We start from the raw sequence: 20200 nt of genomic DNA on the forward strand, positions 1-20200 counted from the left end.
ATCTGGAAGCCGTAGTTGCGCTGAGCCTGGTACTCGGTTACCCTGCAGCAGGAGGACAGGTCCATCTCACCGTCCAGCTCTGACGCCTGAAGTGAAGCACGGATGAGACCCGGGCCAAGCAAAGACCCAAGCGCTGTGGAGGACAGACGAGCTCACCTCCTCGGCTACCGAGTCCTTGTAGTACCTCAGGCTGCGGTCCGTCAAAACAAACCAGTATTTCTTCCACTGCAGCAGAGACAGGAAGCAACACAGAGGGTGGGACAGCTACCGAGCCAAGCGTCCCTTCACACGGGTAAACCAGGACCCCGTCTCCCGAGTCCACCGGAGCTCTCTGGAGGCGCCGCCCCGTCACTCACCGTGCTAGCGACCAGAACCGGAACGCGTTCGTCACCTAGCTGTTCATGCTAACCTGGCCTTGTGCCTCCAGCTTCACCATCCAGCCCTTCTTGAAGTTCAGCAAATCCGGCTGGAAGAGAAACGACAGGAAAAGCCTCAACCTGCAGTTCAGAGGCGCCCAAAGCCCAACGCCCCCCAGGAACACGAGACATGCTGCCCCCCCCAAAGGACACACAGAGGCCAGTCTGCGACCCGCCTCCCAGTGATAAGGCTTCAAACTGGGTTATCCAACAGCAGACGACCCCGCAGAGCGCCGACCCGGACCCAGCAGAACGTCGTGCAGCCACCAAACGACAGTAAAGGCGTTCTGTTCTACTCTAGAGTCAGCTCGGGGTCGGCCATCGACAGCGTGACGTGCACCCGCCCCACGCCGGTCCAACGAACAACCCGAGGTTCTACGCTCACCGTCATGACGGAGTCGGTGGTCCTTCTGTCCAGAGACTTGGCTCTCCTCAGAGGTGGCAGGGTGGGGGGGAAATCCAGACCCTGCCCCACATCGGGCCTCTGCTCCTAGACGACACACACGAAGCCTTGCATGCCTAATAGCAAATGATCGGGGGGGGGGGGGGGGGCAGTGCAGCTCAAGAACATCTAACTCCGTTTGGGTGTGCATGGATGTCATGGCAACCACAGCTTGTTGCACGAGGATCATCTCAACGCACTGGACCAATGAGCAAACACCGATGGTGTGAGGGGCGTGCCCATCACGCCTGGGCTTCAATGGGGGTGGGGTGGGGGAACCACAAGGACCAGTGGATTCCCACCACAAAGCGGAAACGGGAAATGGAGCAGAGGTCACACTTATGACCTTGAAGTAAAACAGACAGGACAGTGATGCCTGAAGACGGGAGTCGGACACACGTTACCTCGCTCTGGAAGCGTCTGTGCTCACTGCGGCCCTGCCTGGCTCCGCCCCTTACCGGCTCCTCCACCTCCATTTTCTCTGGATTCTCCAGCTCCAAGGCCTCCAACTTCTCAATGACGCCAGAGCGACTGCACACACAGATAGCAACAATCCACTTAGCATCGGCTACATGCTACTCATCTGCTCCTGTGATGACACCGAGTCCTTAGCGACACGTTGTCAGGCAAACCAGGAAACGACGCCCCGTTTGAGCTTCCACCAAACCTAAAGAACCAGGACGATCAATGACCGGCAGGCGAAGGATAAGGAACAAGCCCCACGAAATGCATAGTTATGATAACGGTCACCATAGCAACCAAACCTCTAATCACCCAAATGACCTTCATCCCTTCCATCCTTTGCTGGCTTCAGGTGCTCGATGCCCTGCGCTACGCCCTGCACCAGCAGCAGCAACGAGCAAGGCCTGCAGACATCGCACATTACAGATGTCCCGAGTCCTTTACAGCGGTACCGCTGGTTGGGGGCCGCTGGTTGGGGGCCGCTGGTTGGGGGCCGCTGGTTGGGGGCCGCTGGTTGGGGGCCGCTGGTTGGGGGCCGCTGGTTGGGGGCCGCTGGTTGGGGGCCGCTGGTTGGGGGCCGCTGGTTGGGGGCCGCTGGTTGGGGGCCGCTGGTTGGGGGCCGCTGGTTGGGGGCCGCTGGTTGGGGGCCGCTGGTTGGGGGCCGCTGGTTGGGGGCCGCTGGTTGGGGGCCGCTGGTTGGGGGCCGCTGGTTGGGGGCCGCTGGTTGGGGGCCGCCGGTTGGGGGCCGCCGGTTGGGGGCCGCCGGTTGGGGGCCGCCGGTTGGGGGCCGCCGGTTGGGGGCCGCCGGTTGGGGGCCGCCGGTTGGGGGCCGCCGGTTGGGGGCCGCCGGTTGGGGGCCGCCGGTTGGGGGCCGCCGGTTGGGGGCCGCCGGTTGGGGGCCGCCGGTTGGGGGCCGCTGGTTGGGGGCCGCCGGTTGGGGGCCGCCGGTTGGGGGCCGCCGGTTGGGGGCCGCCGGTTGGGGGCCGCTGGTTGGGGGCCGCTGGTTGGGGGCCGCTGGCTTACAGGAAGCTGAACGTGCACCGTGTGCCTGACGCTGGCGATAGGATGTGGGGCTTCACTAACAGCCAACGGGACTTCATCTGTCCTCCTGAGAGGCTGCTTCCTATAGATACATATATACATATATACACATATATATATATATATATACATGCAAAGACAAAACCTGGCAGAGCCGCACGTGAAGAAGCCTGCTTTAGAGAGAAAGCCTTTCTTGTATCGTCGCTACACAATGAGGTTAGGAGCGCTGCCCCCTCTGGCCTTTAGTAACAGCGTGAAATTTAGTAATAAAATTAATAAAGTAAAGTAATAAAAAACGACACAAATTTAAAGTGATAAACAGTGCATGCAGAGATTGTCCAGTACTTTGCATGCAGTAAAAGTATACATTAGTCAGTACACACGGTGAGTAGTTCTATTGTTTAGTACACACGGCGAGTAGTTCTATTGTTTAGTACACACGGCGAGTAGTTAGTTATATTGTTTAGTACACACGGTGAGTAGTTCTATTGTTTAGTACACACGGTGAGTAGTTCTATTGTTTAGTACACACGGTGAGTAGTTAGTTATATTGTTTAGTACACACGGTGAGTAGTTCTATTGTTTAGTACACACGGTGAGTAGTTCTATTGTTTAGTACACACGGTGAGTAGTTCTATTGTTTAGTACACACGGTGAGTAGTTCTATTGTTTAGTACACACGGTGAGTAGTTCTATTGTTTAGTACACACGGTGAGTAGTTCTATTGTTTAGGGGCAGAGAGCAGCCGGTGATCTTCTGGGCTGTGTTGATCACTCTCTGCAGTACCACGCCGTGATGCAGTACCACGCCGTGATGCAGTACCACGCCGTGATGCAGTACCACGCCGTGATGCAGTACCACGCCGTGATGCAGTACCACGCCGTGATGCAGTACCACGCCGTGACGCAGTACCACGCCGTGATGCAGTACCACGCCGTGATGCAGTACCACAGTCTGATGCAGTACCACGCCGTGATGCAGTACCACGCCGTGATGCAGTACCACGCCGTGATGCAGTACCACGCCGTGATGCAGTACCACGCCGTGATGCAGTACCACGCCGTGATGCAGTACCACGCCGTGATGCAGTACCACGCCGTGATGCAGTACCACGCCGTGATGCAGTACCACGCCGTGATGCAGTACCACGCCGTGATGCAGTACCACGCCGTGGTGCAGTACCACAGTCTGATGCAGTACCACGCCGTGGTGCAGTACCACAGTCTGATGCAGTACCACGCCGTGATGCAGTACCACGCCGTGATGCAGTACCACGCCGTGATGCAGTACCCAGGATGCTCTCCAGGGGGCTCTCTAGAAGGCCACCAGCAGCTTCTCCTCCAGGTGGTTCCTCCTGAGCACCCTCAGGAAGTGGAGTCGCTGCTGGGCCTTCTTCACCACCGCCGTGGTGTTAGCAGACCAGGACAGGTCGTCGGTGATGTGGACCCCAGGAACCTGAATGAGGGGACCCCCTCCACGCCACGCAGACCCCCATGATGGTCAGTGGACCCCCTCCACGCCACGCAGACCCCCATGATGGTCAGTGGACCCCCTCCACGCCACGCAGACCCCCATGATGGTCAGCGGACCCCCTCCACGCAGACCCCCATGATGGTCAGGGGACCCCCTCCACGCCACGCAGACCCCCATGATGGTCAGCGGGGGTCTGGGCCGGGCTACGGAAGTCCATGATGAGTTCTTTGGTTTTCGTGGTGCTCAGTGGAAGGTTCTTCACCGAGCACCACGCCGGGGGGGGGAGGTGGGAGGCAGGGGGAAATCCTGCCATTCTTTTTGCTCCAACGTCGTCCTTATTTGGGGACTACAGCCGAAGCACCGGCCCTTTAAAGGGACGGGCTGGACCACCTTTCACTGCTCAGAGCAAACGGACTGAAGTCCTGCATCGCCCCCCATCTTGTTTCAGCGTAGCAGCAAAGGAGAACGGAAAGAGGAGCTGGGCCGGGCGACACCTCCATCCTGATTCGCTCTTGAAGGAGGTCTGAGAATAGGAGCTGCTATCAGAGGTCATCCGGAAACGGGTAACCGAGGCGATAAATGGAGCCGCGGTCCCAGTCCGCTGACATAAGGAGCTGGGACAGGCCGCCCCCACGCAAGCATCAGAGCGGCTCAGGTGGGCCAGCGCTGCCTTTAGGCCGGGGGGGCGGACCCTCACCCACTGTTGAGGCCGGAGACGTCCTTACCAACAACACCAGATTAATGAATGGAAAGGACAGGGGGGGGGGGGGGGGGGGCATGGGTCAGCCCACACAACACACTTCGTACCGCTCCTCAACCTAGAACCTGTGTGTGTCGGACTTTGGACATTTTATTTCCATATTTGCAAACGTGCGTGCAAATATGGGCCACGTGAGGAAACACGATCCAAGGCGGGGAACCGAACCGGCGCTGCAGGAACTATTTGGCCGCCAATACTAGAATTGCGAGGGCAGAAATATCTGTGGACCAATCACAACGTTAATCTGCGAGTGGGCCGTAAAAGCCACCCCAGACCCCCCGTGGCACTGACCTCTCTGGGCTCAGGACGGCCTCCCTCTCCTGCCTGTCAGGGCTCCGGAACCGGCCCCTCTTCTCCGCCTTTCTGGCCTCGGCCTCCAGCCGTCGAGACCGAGGGGTGTCGTGATGGCTGAAGGCGTGGCCACCTCTCTGGTTGGCTGGGTGGCTGTCGGTGCTGGTCACCGTGCTGCCGCTGGCGTCCGAGTCCAGCGAGCTGACCGAGCCGCTGATGTGAGAGCCGTTAGAGAGCAGGGAGCTACCTGAGGGGAACGGGTCGCTGGGTGCAGGCGACAAGCATCGGGGAACGCCCCCCAAACTGGAGCAGGAGCCTGTTGGGGATCGCAGGTCACCGTGGGCCTGGGGGGCGGAGCTGTGCAGTGCCAGACCTCCCTGGTCGACTTCATCACCATTCACTGATCCAGTGTCGGAGCCCTGCGTCACAGAGGCCCCCTCACCTGGACCACAGAAGAGCCGCAGAACACCTCATTCACATTTAGTTAACCGGACACCATCTTATTCATCCAGCTGTATTTTATTCACTTCAAATATATTTTGTAACACCCCCCTTACCTGTGGGGGGCAGGTCAGGTGCAGCCCACACAGCAGCCCCGTCAGCCTCCCTCTGGTTCAGCTCCTCCTGCCAGATGATGGAGCTCGAGTCTGGGACCTTCTCAGCATCCGGGATACCAGAACCAGTCACTGCTACCTTGGCTGGGCCCGGTTCCTAGAGGATGTATGAATGAAGAATCACCTGGTTTACAGCGTCCTGTAACCGGGGACCGGACTCCCCGCTAGATAGCAGACCAGAACAAGCTGATCAAAAACAACAACACGAACCCGACCTCAGGTTCAAGTGTCTTTATTACCTGTGAGGTGGTCGGCTCCACTTTACGCTTCTTCTTCTGGTTCTGTTTGTTGGTTCGGGGGTATACCACCAGCTGTTCACTCCACCTAGAGGTAGACAACAGCATGTCTGACATGTCTCCACACCCAAAACTATCCAACCTATTGACATAGAACTTACCCATTGATGATCTCCTTATTCTCCCCCCTAATGAAATACTCCTGGTCAGGGGTGCTTATGCACAGGGAGTTCTTCTGGCCAGTCTTGGGCTCTGCGTCTATGACGTCCACGCAGAGGTTCATGTTCACCGTGCCCTGAGGCAGCGTGCTCGGCTGGAGGAGACACAGCATCACCGATTACTCCGTTAGATTCAATGAAAGCTGGGCCTGGTCATTGAACACAACCCCAAGCATGGCGTGTACACAAACTCAGCTAGCGTTAACACAACCCCAAGCATGGCGTGTACACAAACTCAGCTAGCGTTAACACAACCCCAAGCATGGCGTGTACACAAACTCAGCTAGCGTTAACACAACCCCAAGCATGGCGGGTACACAAACTCAGCTAGCGTTAACACAACCCCAAGCATGGCGGGTACACAAACTCAGCTAGCGTTCGAAAGCCTCAAGATGTACACGGAAAGCGCCGCGGAAGGACAACGTAACAAAAGTGAACGTCCTACACCTGAGCTACAAACCCTGATCGTAGGGCAGGTGCACATTTAGCTTTTCATCATTGGATTAGCATGCAAATGAGGCAAACGCTTCAGTCGTTGCAAACAAGTGAGAAGGGGAGACGGCAGCAAAGGTACTTTGGGTTTGGCTGGCGAAGAACCGGCGTTCCTGCATTCTACAGCACGAAGCCAGAACCTCTGTCCGAGAGTAGACTAAAGACTTTCCTTTGTAACAAATGTTAGGAAAAGCCCGTCGCCCGCGGTTACAGCTGCCCCGATCAGTCGACCTCGCCGATCGGCCTGTCTGTTACTGTCTGTTACTGTCTGTTACTCTCTGTTACTCTCTGTTACTGTCTGTTACTGTCTGTTACTGCGTCGTCTTTGTTTTCTGAATATTGTGTCCCATGTGGTTTATTATTATTGGTTGTTGTTTGTGATGTTGTTGATGTTCAGTCAGTGAAGAAAGATAGATTTCCCTACGGGGACCAATAAAAACCTATCTATCTATCTTATAGTTAATCGATGCAGTAATCAATATAATCAATATGCTGTCATTAGTCAGCATTGGTGGCTTAACATCATGACACACCGAGCTCCTCCCTCTTTATCTGGTTATTCATGTTATAAATATATGTCAGTAATCTCTCTCTCTTCCTGTAGTCTTGTTCTCTCTCTCCCTCTGTTTGTCCCTCTCTCTCTTTCAGGTCCTTCTGTCTGTGGTGCTGCAGAACCTGGACCTGTGTCCCTCAACGCTGATGTCCACGTCGCTGGCATTAGCATTTATAGCTTTATATCGCTAGCATTAGCATTTATATCGCTAGCATTAGCATTTACAGCTTTATATCGCTAGCATTAGCATTTTGTTTTTGTCTGCTCCTGCTCCGTCTTCCCATCCATCTCCTTGTTTTTGACTATCCTCTGACCTCTCTCTCTCTCTCTCTCTCACTCTCTATCTATCAACCGGTCCAGACAGATGTCCGTCCACCATGAGCCTAGGTTCTGTCCAAGGTTTCTGCCTGTTAAAGGGAAGTTTTTCCTTGCCTTCGTCTCCAAAGTTCTTGCTCTTGTGGGTCAAGTTGGGTTCTGTGTTTCCCTGCTAATCCTGTAAAGCAGGGGTCCCCAACCACCGGGCAGCAGCCCGGTACCGGTCCGTGAGGCATTTGTTACCGGGCCGCAAACAAAGAACAATTTCCGTTGTATCAACTATTAGCGTCTAAAAGGTGTTTTATTTTGAAAAACAACCGGATTTTCTCCAACGTAACAATCGCCTCTTGATACGTTGCTAGAAAAACCAACCGAGAACTCGCAAAAATTAATAAAAAGAAACAAAAGTCTTTGGAGAGCTTCTTTGCTAAGGAAAAAAGTCTAACTGAGGAGGAAGAAGAGGAGGAAGAAGAGGAGGTGATGACCTCCAAGAAGAGAAACCAGGACTAAGACTTAAAACTCGGGTATCAACAGCTGATTCGCTCCGTTAACGAGCAATGAAGGGTTAAAACCTGCTTCGGCACATTGAGACCAGAACCCGGATTAAAAAACAAGAACCCGGATTAAAAGACCAGAACCCGGATTACAAGACAAGAACCCGGATTAAAAAACAAGAACCCGGATTAAAAGACAAGAATGTGGAATTTATGAAACAAAGAACCATGAAGGACAGAAGTAATTATTGGGACAACAATTTATGGTGAGTAGATATTGTGTAACTATTAAATATTTATTTAATAGTTATTGCAAGTGCATAATAAAGTTTATTACTAAGATTATATTCCTCTTTTTAAATGTAATTATACACCCCCCCCCCCCCCCCGCCCCCCCCCGGCCCGTGGCAGGAAAAGGGTTGGGGACCAATCCTGTAAAGTGCCTTGAGGTGACTTCCTGTTGTGATCTGGCGCTATAGAAATAAAACTGAATTGAATTTTCCTTGAACTCCATCACCTTCATAGCTTTTCCATGTCAGCATAACAAACAGATTAGGATTTGGGCCTGCGGTCCTCTTACCGGCCTTTGCTGGACTATGTCTGCTGCAGATGTAAAACAGGTGCTGGGTCTATTCCCAGCTCCTTTTAAGGTCACCGCATGCAGAACCAGCTTTATTAAGAACTGCCTGTAGACCCACGGAGGCTGCCAAATATGGTAATTACGCTGCATCACACTTTAGGATTCTGACACTGTGGATGAATTCCTTCCAGGAGAAAGACACCAAAATATTTGATCCAGAGTGTTTTCATGTGGGAAAATGCAGTACGCTGCAACTTGTGGCCAGATGAGTATGTTAGTGAGGCTCGGTAGGATCACAGCGCGGGACCAGAACGACCATTAATGGAGACTCCATAGCGAGAACTTCTGCTTTTGCGTCTGACATTTCCTGAACTTGCGTTTCACCATCGTGAAACGGAGTTGCGGGTTGGTGAGTGAGCGACTCAGTAATGGGGGGGGGGGGCGTCGCTCTACTCAGCTATGGTTTTTCTTTTCAAACACCAACCACACACCTCGCTTGTATAGATTTCTGTATTTTACACAGCTTGTCCTCTTTTTTTAATCATTTGTATTTTATGTTGTTATTAGACACCAGATGGCGCTGCACTCCTAATCTCATTGTGTAGCTACTATGCCATGACGATAAAGGCTTTCTATTCTATTCTATTCTCTACTTTTCTTCCGGCGGTGCCGATGTTTCCGCCGTTCGAGCATGCACCCCATCGGGCTCTTATTGCTTCGTTGTGATGTCGGGCCAGTAAGGTCAATGACCCTAGAATCAATAGAGAGGATTACCGAGTTTGGTCTTTTGTACATCATTTCCATTTGTCTGTAGACATCAACAGACGATACGGCGACCATCCTCCTTTCTCTTCGTAACCAACCCATTCAATACTCATCTGGAAAAGGAACTCTATTTTAACCATCACAATGAATGCGAGTTTCGTCGAGTTTGAACCTGACCAACACCTACTGGAATAAATGAGGCGATCATATCATCAGAGCTAAGACGGGGGCTCGCCTCATCCTGTGGTCGCACGAACGAAGCGGTAACTACTAACAGAGGATCTTAAACCTGGGCACACAGGTAGTACGCTGGTAATCCTACCGCTCCAACTGCAGCCATTGTTGTGTTTCTGACTGATCCCCTTATACAGCTGTGCTCCGAAGAAAGAAGTCCAGGGACTCTGTCGCTCTACAGAGACTCTGATGCTCTACAGAGACTCTGAAGCTCTACAGAGACTGATCTACAGACTCTGAAGCTCTACAGAGACTGATCTACAGACTCTGAAGCTCTACAGAGACTGATCTACAGACTCTGATGCTCTACAGAGACTGATCTACAGACTCTGATGCTCTACAGAGACTGATCTACAGACTCTGATGCTCTACAGAGACTGATCTACAGACTCTGATGCTCTACAGAGACTGATCTACAGACTCTGATGCTCTACAGAGACTGATCTACAGACTCTGATGCTCTACAGAGACTGATCTACAGACTCTGATGCTCTACAGAGACTGATCTACAGACTCTGAAGCTCTACAGAGACTGATCTACAGACTCTGAAGCTCTACAGAGACTGATCTACAGACTCTGATGCTCTACAGAGACTGATCTTCAGACTCTGATGCTCTACAGAGACTGATCTACAGACTCTGAAGCTCTACAGAGACTGATCTACAGACTCTGATGCTCTACAGAGACTGATCTACAGACTCTGAAGCTCTACAGAGACTGATCTACAGACTCTGATGCTCTACAGAGACTGATCTTCAGACTCTGAAGCTCTACAGAGACTGATCTACAGACTCTGATGCTCTACAGAGACTGATCTACAGACTCTGAAGCTCTACAGAGACTCTGATGCTCTACATGATTAAGCAATAATGAGAATACTTGTTAGTTGCATTCGTAGCTGAAACGTGGATTGCTAGCTCTTCTTACCATAAGTGACGAGTGGGGAAAATAACCGCTAACTCAGCAGCAGCATTCTTATAGTATGAGGATGATTGGGGAACAAAAACACTGAAATGGTTTTGTCTATATATTCAATGGGTGGGATCAAGTAGAGACAACGTGCAGCAAAAGGGCTGAAGGGTGAGCTTTCTGCAGTAGATGGCGTTGTTAGGTGGAAACCGCCCTCGGCTACCGGTACCAAAACAGACAATAGTTCTGCCAAGGTTACCATTCAAGCACAAATCAATTGTTGTGGGATTGATTTCAACACCTCCAGTTTTCCCGGTCTTCCTTGGGCTGACTATTTTTAGTTTAGGTTTTCTCTTGAGATGTCTGCCATTGTGCTGGAATGACGAGAGAGTCGATAAAACCCACTACAACTCCAAAAGAGAACAATCAGCAGGAGACTTCTACTGTACTGTACTCTTGTCCCGTGAGGGGTCGCCACAGCAACCCAACCTTCTCCACTTCACCCCGTCCTTTGCATCGTCCTCCCCAACACCAGCCACTCTCGTGTCCTCCCTCACTACGTCCATGTCTCTTCTCCTGGGTCGCCCTCTAGTCCTGTCCTTTGCATCGTCCTCCCCAACACCAGCCACTCTCATGTCCTCCCTCACTACGTCCATGTCTCTTCTCCTGGGTCGTCCTCTAGTCCTGTTCCCTGGCAGTTCCATCCTCAGCATCCTTCTACCGGTATAGTCGCACTGGGACTAGAGGACTAGTTTGAGGTCCTCCGATCTGCCATTCCCTCTCTCTCCATCTCTCAACCCAGCCGGTCAGACAGATGTCCGTCCACCATGAGCCTAGGTTCTGTCCAAGGTTTCTGCCTGTTAAAGGGAAGTTTTTTCTTGCCTCCATTGCCAAAGTTCTTGCTCTTGTGGGTCAAGTTGGGTTCTGTGTTTCCCTGCTGATCCTGTAAAGTCCTTGAGATGACTTTCTGTTGTGATCTGGCGCTACATAAATAAAACTGAATTGAATTGAATAGTCCCCGTCTCTCCTCTGGACATGTCCAAACCGTCCAAGTCTGGTCTCTCTGACCTTGTCTCCAAAACGTCTAACCTTCACTGTCCCTCTTATTGTCTCATTTCTAATGCTATCCAACCTGGACACTAAAGGAGAACCTCAGCATCTTCATCTCCACCTCCCTAAGCCAGACAAAAATACTAATATGAAGAAGAGATGACAAGCACATGGTCCAATGGTGAACTCCAAGATGATAAAAAACGACATGACATATGCAGCGGAGCCAGCTTTAGTTAGCCGAACCGCATTCACAGTCAGCTCAATGGATATACGTCCAGAGAAAGCATGGACCCAGAGCAGAGCATGCTGCCGGTCATCACTTTCCTGAAACACGATGTCGGAAAGCAGCTCTGGCCCCTCCTCCGGTGAGTTCTCACGGTCATTGACCTTTTAACCTTAAACTCAGCGTCCAGGGCGGTCACACCGTTTCTGTGCTTACAGAAAAGCCAGATTCCCTGTGATCTAAAACGATGAACCGTTGTCTGCGTGTGAACGCAACGGGCCAGCCCGTGAGTGGAATGTCTGGGTCTGGGACGTATCTGACGTTTCCTCCGTGGCTTTCAGGGGCTACGAGCGCCCGTCCTCCGGCTCTCTCTCCGCAAGCTCACTGCAGTTCACCAAATAAGGACATTGGAGGAGGAATGCTGCTTAAATGGGAGAGCATCTTTCCTCATGATGAAAACAGCTGGGCTCTGAGAGGCCGCTGCACCCTGCTATGTCCTGGGTGAAGAAGAGGAGATGACTTCACCGCTCCCTCCAGACCCATCACGGATATGGGAAAACCCGTTTGATTCAATCTATTTTATTCCATCACCTCTGAGTATGACGCTGTGATAAGAGAGCCGACATCAAACGAGATGATGACACAACAATGACACCAGACATGTTTAGCACTTCTGGGTCAAGATGAGGTGATCCTCACACACACACACACACACACACACACACACACTGTTGTTGTTGTTGTTTGGTCAAACAGGCCAGAGGTTACGGGCGTCGAGCCAACACCAGGTGACAAGTCGCTCTGCATCAGACGCACCCCCCCCCACTCTGGACCCCCACCTACTCACCTACAGAGCAAACCGCTCCACTGATGATGTCATCGCCACGGCGCCTCACACTGCACCGAGTCACCTGGACCACCGGGGGCACTACGTGAGGATGCTTTTTGTGGACTACAGTTCAGCGTTCAACACGATAATACCGGACATTTTAACGGTTAAACTCTCCACCTCCATCTGCACCTGGATTAAGGACTTCCTGTCTGACCGCACACAAAGGGTCAGACTCGGCCCCCACCTCTCCCCCACCGTCACACTCAACACCGGCTCCCCTCAAGGATGTGTACTGAGTCCGCTCCAGCACTGTGTACTGAGTCCGCTCCTGCACTGTGTACTGAGTCCGCTCCTGCACTGTGTACTGAGTCCGCTCCAGTACTGTGTACTGAGTCCGCTCCTGCACTGTGTACTGAGTCCGCTCCAGCACTGTGTACTGAGTCTGCTCCAGCACTGTGTACTGAGTCTGCTCCAGCACTGTGTACTGAGTCCGCTCCAGCACTGTGTACTGAGTCCGCTCCTGTACTGTGTACTGAGTCCGCTCCTGTACTGTGTACTGAGTCCGCTCCAGTACTGTGTACTGAGTCCGCTCCTGTACTGTGTACTGAGTCCGCTCCAGCACTGTGTACTGAGTCCGCTCCAGTACTGTGTACTGAGTCCGCTCCTGCACTGTGTACTGAGTCCGCTCCAGTACTGTGTACTGAGTCCGCTCCAGCACTGTGTACTGAGTCCGCTCCAGCACTGTGTACTGAGTCCGCTCCAGTACTGTGTACTGAGTCCGCTCCAGCACTGTGTACTGAGTCCGCTCCAGCACTGTGTACTGAGTCCGCTCCAGCACTGTGTACTGAGTCCGCTCCTGTACTGTGTACTGAGTCCGCTCCTGTACTGTGTACTGAGTCCGCTCCTGTACTGTGTACTGAGTCCGCTCCTGTACTCTCTGTACACCTACGACTGCACGGATCCCTCCAACGCCATCATCAGGTTCGCTGATGACACCACCGTGGTCGGGCTCATCTCGGGGGAGACGAGTCGGCGTACAGAGATGAGGTTGGTAAACTGGTGGCGTGGTGCTCGGTGAAGAACCTTTCATTGAACGCCACGAAAACTAAAGAACTCATCATGGACTTCCGTAGCGCAGCCCAGACCCGGCTCCACTGACCATCATAGGGGGCTGCGTGGAGAGGGTCCACTGACCATCATGGGGGGCTGCGTGGAGAGGGTCCACTGACCATCATGGGGGGCTGCGTGGAGAGGGTCCACTGACCATCATGGGGGGCTGCGTGGAGAGGGTCCACTGACCATCATGGGGGGCTGCGTGGAGAGGGTCCACTGACCACCATGGGGGGCTGCATGGAGAGGGTCCACTGACCATCATGGGGGGCTGCGTGGAGAGGGTCCACTGACCATCATGGGGGGCTGCGTGGAGAGGGTCCACTGACCACCATGGGGGGCTGCATGGAGAGGGTCCACTGACCATCATGGGGGGCTGCGTGGAGAGGGTCCACTGACCATCATGGGGGGCTGCATGGAGAGGGTCCACTGACCATCATGGGGGGCTGCATGGAGAGGGTCCACTGACCATCATGGGGGGCTGCATGGAGAGGGTCCACTGACCATCATGGGGGGCTGCGTGGAGAGGGTCCACTGACCATCATGGGGGTCTGCGTGGCGTGGAGGGGGTCCACTGACCATCATGGGGGGCTGCGTGGAGAGGGTCCACTGACCACCATGGGGGGCTGCGTGGAGAGGGTCCACTGACCATCATGGGGGTCTGCGTGGCGTGGAGGGGGTCCCCTCATTCAGGTTCCTGGGGTCCACATCACCGACGACCTGTCCTGGTCTGCTAACACCACGGCGGTGGTGAAGAAGGCCCAGCAGCGACTCCACTTCCTGAGGGTGGTCAGGAGGAACCCCCTGGAGGAGAAGCTGCTGGTGGCCTTTTAGAGAGCCCCCTGGAGAGCATCCTGGGTACTGCACCACGGCGGTGGTGAAGAAGGCCCAGCAGCGACTCCACTTCCTGAGGGTGCTCAGGAGGAACCACCTGGAGGAGAAGCTGCTGGTGGCCTTTTAGAGAGCCCCCTGGAGAGCATCCTGGGTACTGCACCACGGCGGTGGTGAAGAAGGCCCAGCAGCGACTCCACTTCCTGAGGGTGCTCAGGAGGAACCCCCTGGAGGAGAAGCTGCTGGTGGCCTTTTAGAGAGCCCCCTCTCGCTACCTCAGCAGAGCTACAAACATCGTCAGAGACTCCTCCCACCCTGGACTCACCTTGTTCAACCTGTTGCCCTCCGGGTGGCGCTACAGGTTGCACAAGAGCAGGACCAACAGACTCAGGGACAGTTTTATACCGAGAGCCATCAGAGCTCTGAACACCGATCAGGATTAAACAGGACAAACACACAAATACTCACTATGTGCAATAACAAACGTATACTATTAACATGCTAAATACTGGTCAGTCTCTCTGCATGCACTGTTCACTTTAAACCTTAAATTATCCTGCAAGTACTTGAATGTTCCCTTATTTGTATTTTATGTTATTAGACACCAGACGGAGCTGCACTCCTAATCTCATTGTGTAGCTACTATGACGATAAAGGCTTTCTGTTATATTCTATTCTATTCTAGGTGTCAACACACCTTGACAAAGTAGCTCCCAATGATGTTTGGCTAATTTAATATTGACTCATTCCACACTGATGCAGAGCTTGCTGCTTAGATCATGCCCATCCCATCCCATCGCTCTAACAATCCAGGAAAGAGTAGCACTCAAATGTCCCCACACTGTCTTTTGTTGGAGAGAAGACATTCCCACTGAGGATCTGAGCCAAAGACATTCTTCATCTCAAGTCTCCCCAGATACATGTAGAGATGTCCCGCAAACAGCACTAAATTAAATACAGCGGCACGTTGCCTCAAAGCTTCCCGCTGCCGCTCGCCATCCAAGAACCGACGGGGGAAATACACTTCATGACACTCCAGCAACGCTTTCAGATAGTCAGTAGAAGTGGAGATAATGAGATGAAAGGACTTTAACACAAAGAGTGGATGGGTGTGGTTCCGGTAAACGCCTCCGCCACACCAGAGCAGGGTCCATGAACCTCCACCGCACAAACGACGACGAGCACCAAGTTCTGCTTTCGGAGAGCTCCTCTGCTCCGAGTCCACGGCACAAAGCCCCACGGCCCCGACCCGCTGCTCCCGCCTCACGGAGCGCATGAAAGGACGGAGGGACAATGAGGCCATTTTGGAATCACTGTCACAATGAGAGGAAAACACAATTCCACACAAGCTTGGGTGTCTCTGGAAACGCGCGTGGAAACGTGCAGTCGACTGGTGCAACAGCGTTTCCTGCCATCGTCATCATCGGCGACAGAAGGAGCTTCACCAAAGAGGGGCCCTCACTATCGGGTCAGCGCCTCAGGTTGAACTGGAGGGGCCCTCCAATCACATGCTCACTATCGGGTCAGCGCCTCAGGTTGAACTGGAGGGGCCCTCCAATCACATGCTCACTATCGGGTCAGCGCCTCAGGTTGAACTGGAGGGGCCCTCCAATCACAAGCTCACTATCGGGGCAGCGCCTCAGGTTGAACTGGAGGGGCCCTCCAATCACATGCTCACTATCGGGTCAGCGCCTCAGGTTGAACTGGAGGGGCCCTCCAATCACAAGCTCACTATCGGGTCAGCGCCTCAGGTTGAACTGGAGGGGCCCTCCAATCACATGCTCACTATCGGGTCAGCGCCCCAGGTTGAACTGGAGGGGCCCTCCAATCACATGCTCACTATCGGGTCAGCGCCCCAGGTTGAACTGGAGGGGCCCTCCAATCACAAGCTCACTATCGGGTCAGCGCCTCAGGTTGGACCGGAGACGCCGCGTGTCCCGCAGAGAGACTGGAAGCTGCTTTACGCGTGACGTCAGCGCTGATCCGGGCCGGCTGCTGGTGCGTGGCCCCCCCGCTGTTTACACACAAGCAGCCTAATCTGCAGCCGGACCGGGTCACATTCCCCTAGTGACGCACGACAACGCGGCGGGGGGGGAGGGGGGGGGCAACGTGTAGGTATCTGTGATGTTATAACCGAAGATAGTCCTTTTGTGCAACTCACATGAACCACCACCGGGGCATTTATCCATCGAGCGTGGGTTACTTTATTTACTGCTGTGTCAACATGACCTCATTCAGGCATCCAGTGAAGACGCGTCTCTAAACTGAGGACGCGTCTCTAAACTGAAGACGCGTCTCTAAACTGAGGACACGTCGAAGACGCGTCTCTAAACTGAGGACGCGTCTCTAAACTGAGGACGCGTCTCTAAACTGAGGACACGTCTCTAAACTGAGGACACGTCTCTAAACTGAAGACGCGTCTCTAAACTGAAGACACGTCGAAGACGCGTCTCTAAACTGAGGACGCGTCTCTAAACTGAAGACGCGTCTCTAAACTGAAGACGCGTCTCTAAACTGAAGACGCGTCTCTAAACTGAGGACACGTCTCTAAACTGAAGACGCGTCTCTAAACTGAAGACGCGTCTCTAAACTGAGGACGCGTCTCTAAACTGAGGACGCGTCTCTAAACTGAAGACGCGTCTCTAAACTGAGGACGCGTCTTTAAACTGAGGACACGCCTCTAAACTGAGGACACGTCTCTAAACTGAGGACACATCGAAGACGCGTCTCTAAACTGAGGACGCGTCTTTAAACTGAGGACACGTCTTTAAACTGAGGACACGTCTCTAAACTGAAGACGCGTCTCTAAAACTGAGGACACGTCTCTAAACTGAAGACGCGTCTCTAAACTGAGGATGCGTCTTTAAACTGAGGATGCGTCTCTAAACTGAAGACACGTCTCTAAACTGAGGACACGTCGAAGACGCGTCCCTAAACTGAGGACACATCTCTAAACTGAAGACACGTCTCTAAACTGAGGACACGTCGAAGACGCGTCCCTAAACTGAGGACACGTCTCTAAACTGAAGACACGTCGAAGACGCGTCTCTAAACTGAGGACGCGTCTCTAAACTGAAGACGCGTCTCTAAGCTGAAGACGCGTCTCTAAACTGAAGACGCGTCTCTAAACTGAAGACGCGTCTCTAAACTGAGGACGCGTCTCTAAACTGAAGACGCGTCTCTAAACTGAAGACACGTCAAAGACGCGTCTCTAAACTGAGGACGCGTCTCTAAACTGAGGACGCGTCTTTAAACTGAGGACACGTCTCTAAACTGAGGACGCGTCTCTAAACTGAAGACGCGTCTCTAAACTGAGGACGCGTCTTTAAACTGAGGACACGTCTCTAAACTGAGGAAACGTCTCTAAAACTGAGGACACGTCTCTAAACTGAAGACGCGTCTCTAAACTGAGGACGCGTCTTTAAACTGAGGACACGTCTCTAAACTGAAGACACGTCTCTAAACTGAGGACACGTCGAAGACGCGTCTCTAAACTGAGGACGCGTCTTTAAACTGAGGACACGTCTTTAAACTGAGGACACGTCTCTAAACTGAAGACGCGTCTCTAAAACTGAGGACACGTCTCTAAACTGAAGACGCGTCTCTAAACTGAGGACGCGTCTTTAAACTGAGGATGCGTCTCTAAACTGAAGACACGTCTCTAAACTGAGGACACGTCGAAGACGCGTCCCTAAACTGAGGACACGTCTCTAAACTGAAGACGCGTCTCTAAACTGAGGACACGTCTCTAAACTGAGAACACGTCTCTAAACTGAGGATGCGTCTCTAAACTGAAGACACGTCTCTAAACCGAAGACACGTCTCTGGAGGGGGGACAGGACTTACCGATTCGTCCAAGGCAAAGCGCAGGCAGCCATGTTCGTACAGCACAAAGAATCTCCGCTGCCATTTCTGTCGGAAGAAAAAAGACCTCCAATAAATACGCAAGGCAACAAACACAAATGTGTATTAATACATAAAGTATACAGGGACGGGGCGAGATTCAGTTTTTGTCTAATGCATATGTGTCAAACTCAAGGCCCGGGGGCCAATGTGGCCCGCGAGAGCTTTGTGCAGACATCTGTTTTTGTAAAATGCTGAAAAGTTAAAGTGAATCAGAGTTGATGTGTGTTTGTAACTGATTTCTAATCTGTAAATGGTTTTAATGTTAAAATTAAATATTTGTTGCTGACTCCATTCTGGATCCGACCCAGGTGAAATTCAGTGGTGAGATAGAGCCCCCCCCCCCCACCCCCCCCCCCACATGACTGTGTTAAATTCCCTAAATATCGGTCAATAATCAATGGAGATATTGAAGAGCAAATTACAGACAGACGCCGGCGATTACATAACCTCGGTGGATATTTTTACAGCATAAGGTATCGATATATTTTTAGAACTATGCAATTGCATATGTAATACTTATAATTTAGTTAAGTGTGTAGTAAATACAGTTATTTAGCAGCATGTTAAGGAGTAGTTATACTAGCTTTACATTACATTACATTCAGGTACATTTACGACTGGCCCTTTGAGCGCAGCCATAATGCTGATGTGGCCCTCGGAGAAAACGAGCTTGAGGCCCCTGATCTCATGCAACATGTCTGATGATCAAAGACCTCATTTGTGTGTGTGTGTGTGTGTGTGTGTGTTCACCAAACACACACACACACACATCAATAATAATAAGACCAGTGATGATGATGATGCTGGTGGGGATGATGATGATGATGCTGGTGGGGATGATGATGATGATGCTGGTGGGGATGATGATGATGATGCCGGTGGGGATGATGATGATGATGCCGGTGGGGATGATGATGATGATGCTGGTGATGATGATGATGATGCTGGTGAGGATGATGATGATGCTGGTGAGGATGATGATGATGCTGGTGGGGATGATGATGATGCTGGTGAGGATGATGATGATGATGCTGGTGATGATGATGATGATGATGATGATGATGCTGGTGATGATGCTGGTGGGGATGGTGATGATGATAGTGAGGATGATGATGATGATGGTGAAGATGATGATGATGCTGGTGAGGATGATGATGATGATGGTGGGGATGATGATGATGCTGGCGAGGATGATGATGATGATGCTGGCGGGGATGATGATGATGATGCTGGTGAGGATGATGATGATGATGCTGGTGAGGATGACGATGATGCTGGTGATGATGACGATGATGCTGGTGGGGATGATGATGATGATGATGATGCTGGTGGGGATGATGATGATGATGCTGGTGAGGATGATGATGATGATGCTGGTGAGGATGATGATGATGATGCTGGTGAGGATGACGATGATGCTGGTGAGGATGACGATGATGCTGGTGGGGATGACGATGATGCTGGTGGGGATGATGATGATGATGATGATGATGCTGGTGAGGATGATGATGATGCTGGTGAGGATAATGATGATGATGCTGGTGAGGATGAAGATGATGCTGGTGAGGATGAAGATGATGATGGTGAGGATGATGATGATGATGGCGGGGATGATGATGATGATGGTGGGGATGATGATGATGATGCTGGTGGGGATGATGATGATGATGCTGGTGGGGATGATGATGATGCTGGTGGGGATGATGATGATGCTGGTGGGGATGATGATGATGCTGGTGAGGATGATGATGATGATGCTGGTGGGGATGATGATGATGATGCTGGTGAGGATGATGATGATGATGCTGGTGAGGATGACGATGATGCTGGTGATGATGATGCTGGTGAAGATGACGATGATGATGCTGGTGAGGATGACGATGATGATGCTGGTGAGGATGACGATGATGCTGGTGATGATGACGATGATGCTGGTGATGATGACGATG

General features: G+C 52.3%; 1 protein-coding gene across 1 annotated transcript; it reads right to left on the minus strand.

Moving 5' to 3' along the window:
* Nucleotides 1–1100: 1100 nt before the first annotated feature.
* Nucleotides 1101–18947, minus strand: LOC137917081 (myosin phosphatase Rho-interacting protein-like). The gene is made up of 10 exons (XM_068759964.1): nt 18867–18947; nt 18192–18257; nt 5897–6048; nt 5739–5823; nt 5443–5596; nt 5032–5327; nt 4886–4968; nt 1997–2374; nt 1289–1389; nt 1101–1204 (listed from the first exon to the last, which is right to left on the minus strand). Exons 1-10 carry the CDS (start codon nt 18945–18947, stop codon nt 1101–1103), a joined length of 1500 nt encoding a protein of 499 aa, XP_068616065.1.
* Nucleotides 18948–20200: the final 1253 nt, after the last annotated feature.

Source organism: Brachionichthys hirsutus, unplaced genomic scaffold (genome assembly GCF_040956055.1).
Source record: "Brachionichthys hirsutus isolate HB-005 unplaced genomic scaffold, CSIRO-AGI_Bhir_v1 contig_1130, whole genome shotgun sequence".
NCBI lineage: Eukaryota > Metazoa > Chordata > Actinopteri > Lophiiformes > Brachionichthyidae > Brachionichthys > Brachionichthys hirsutus.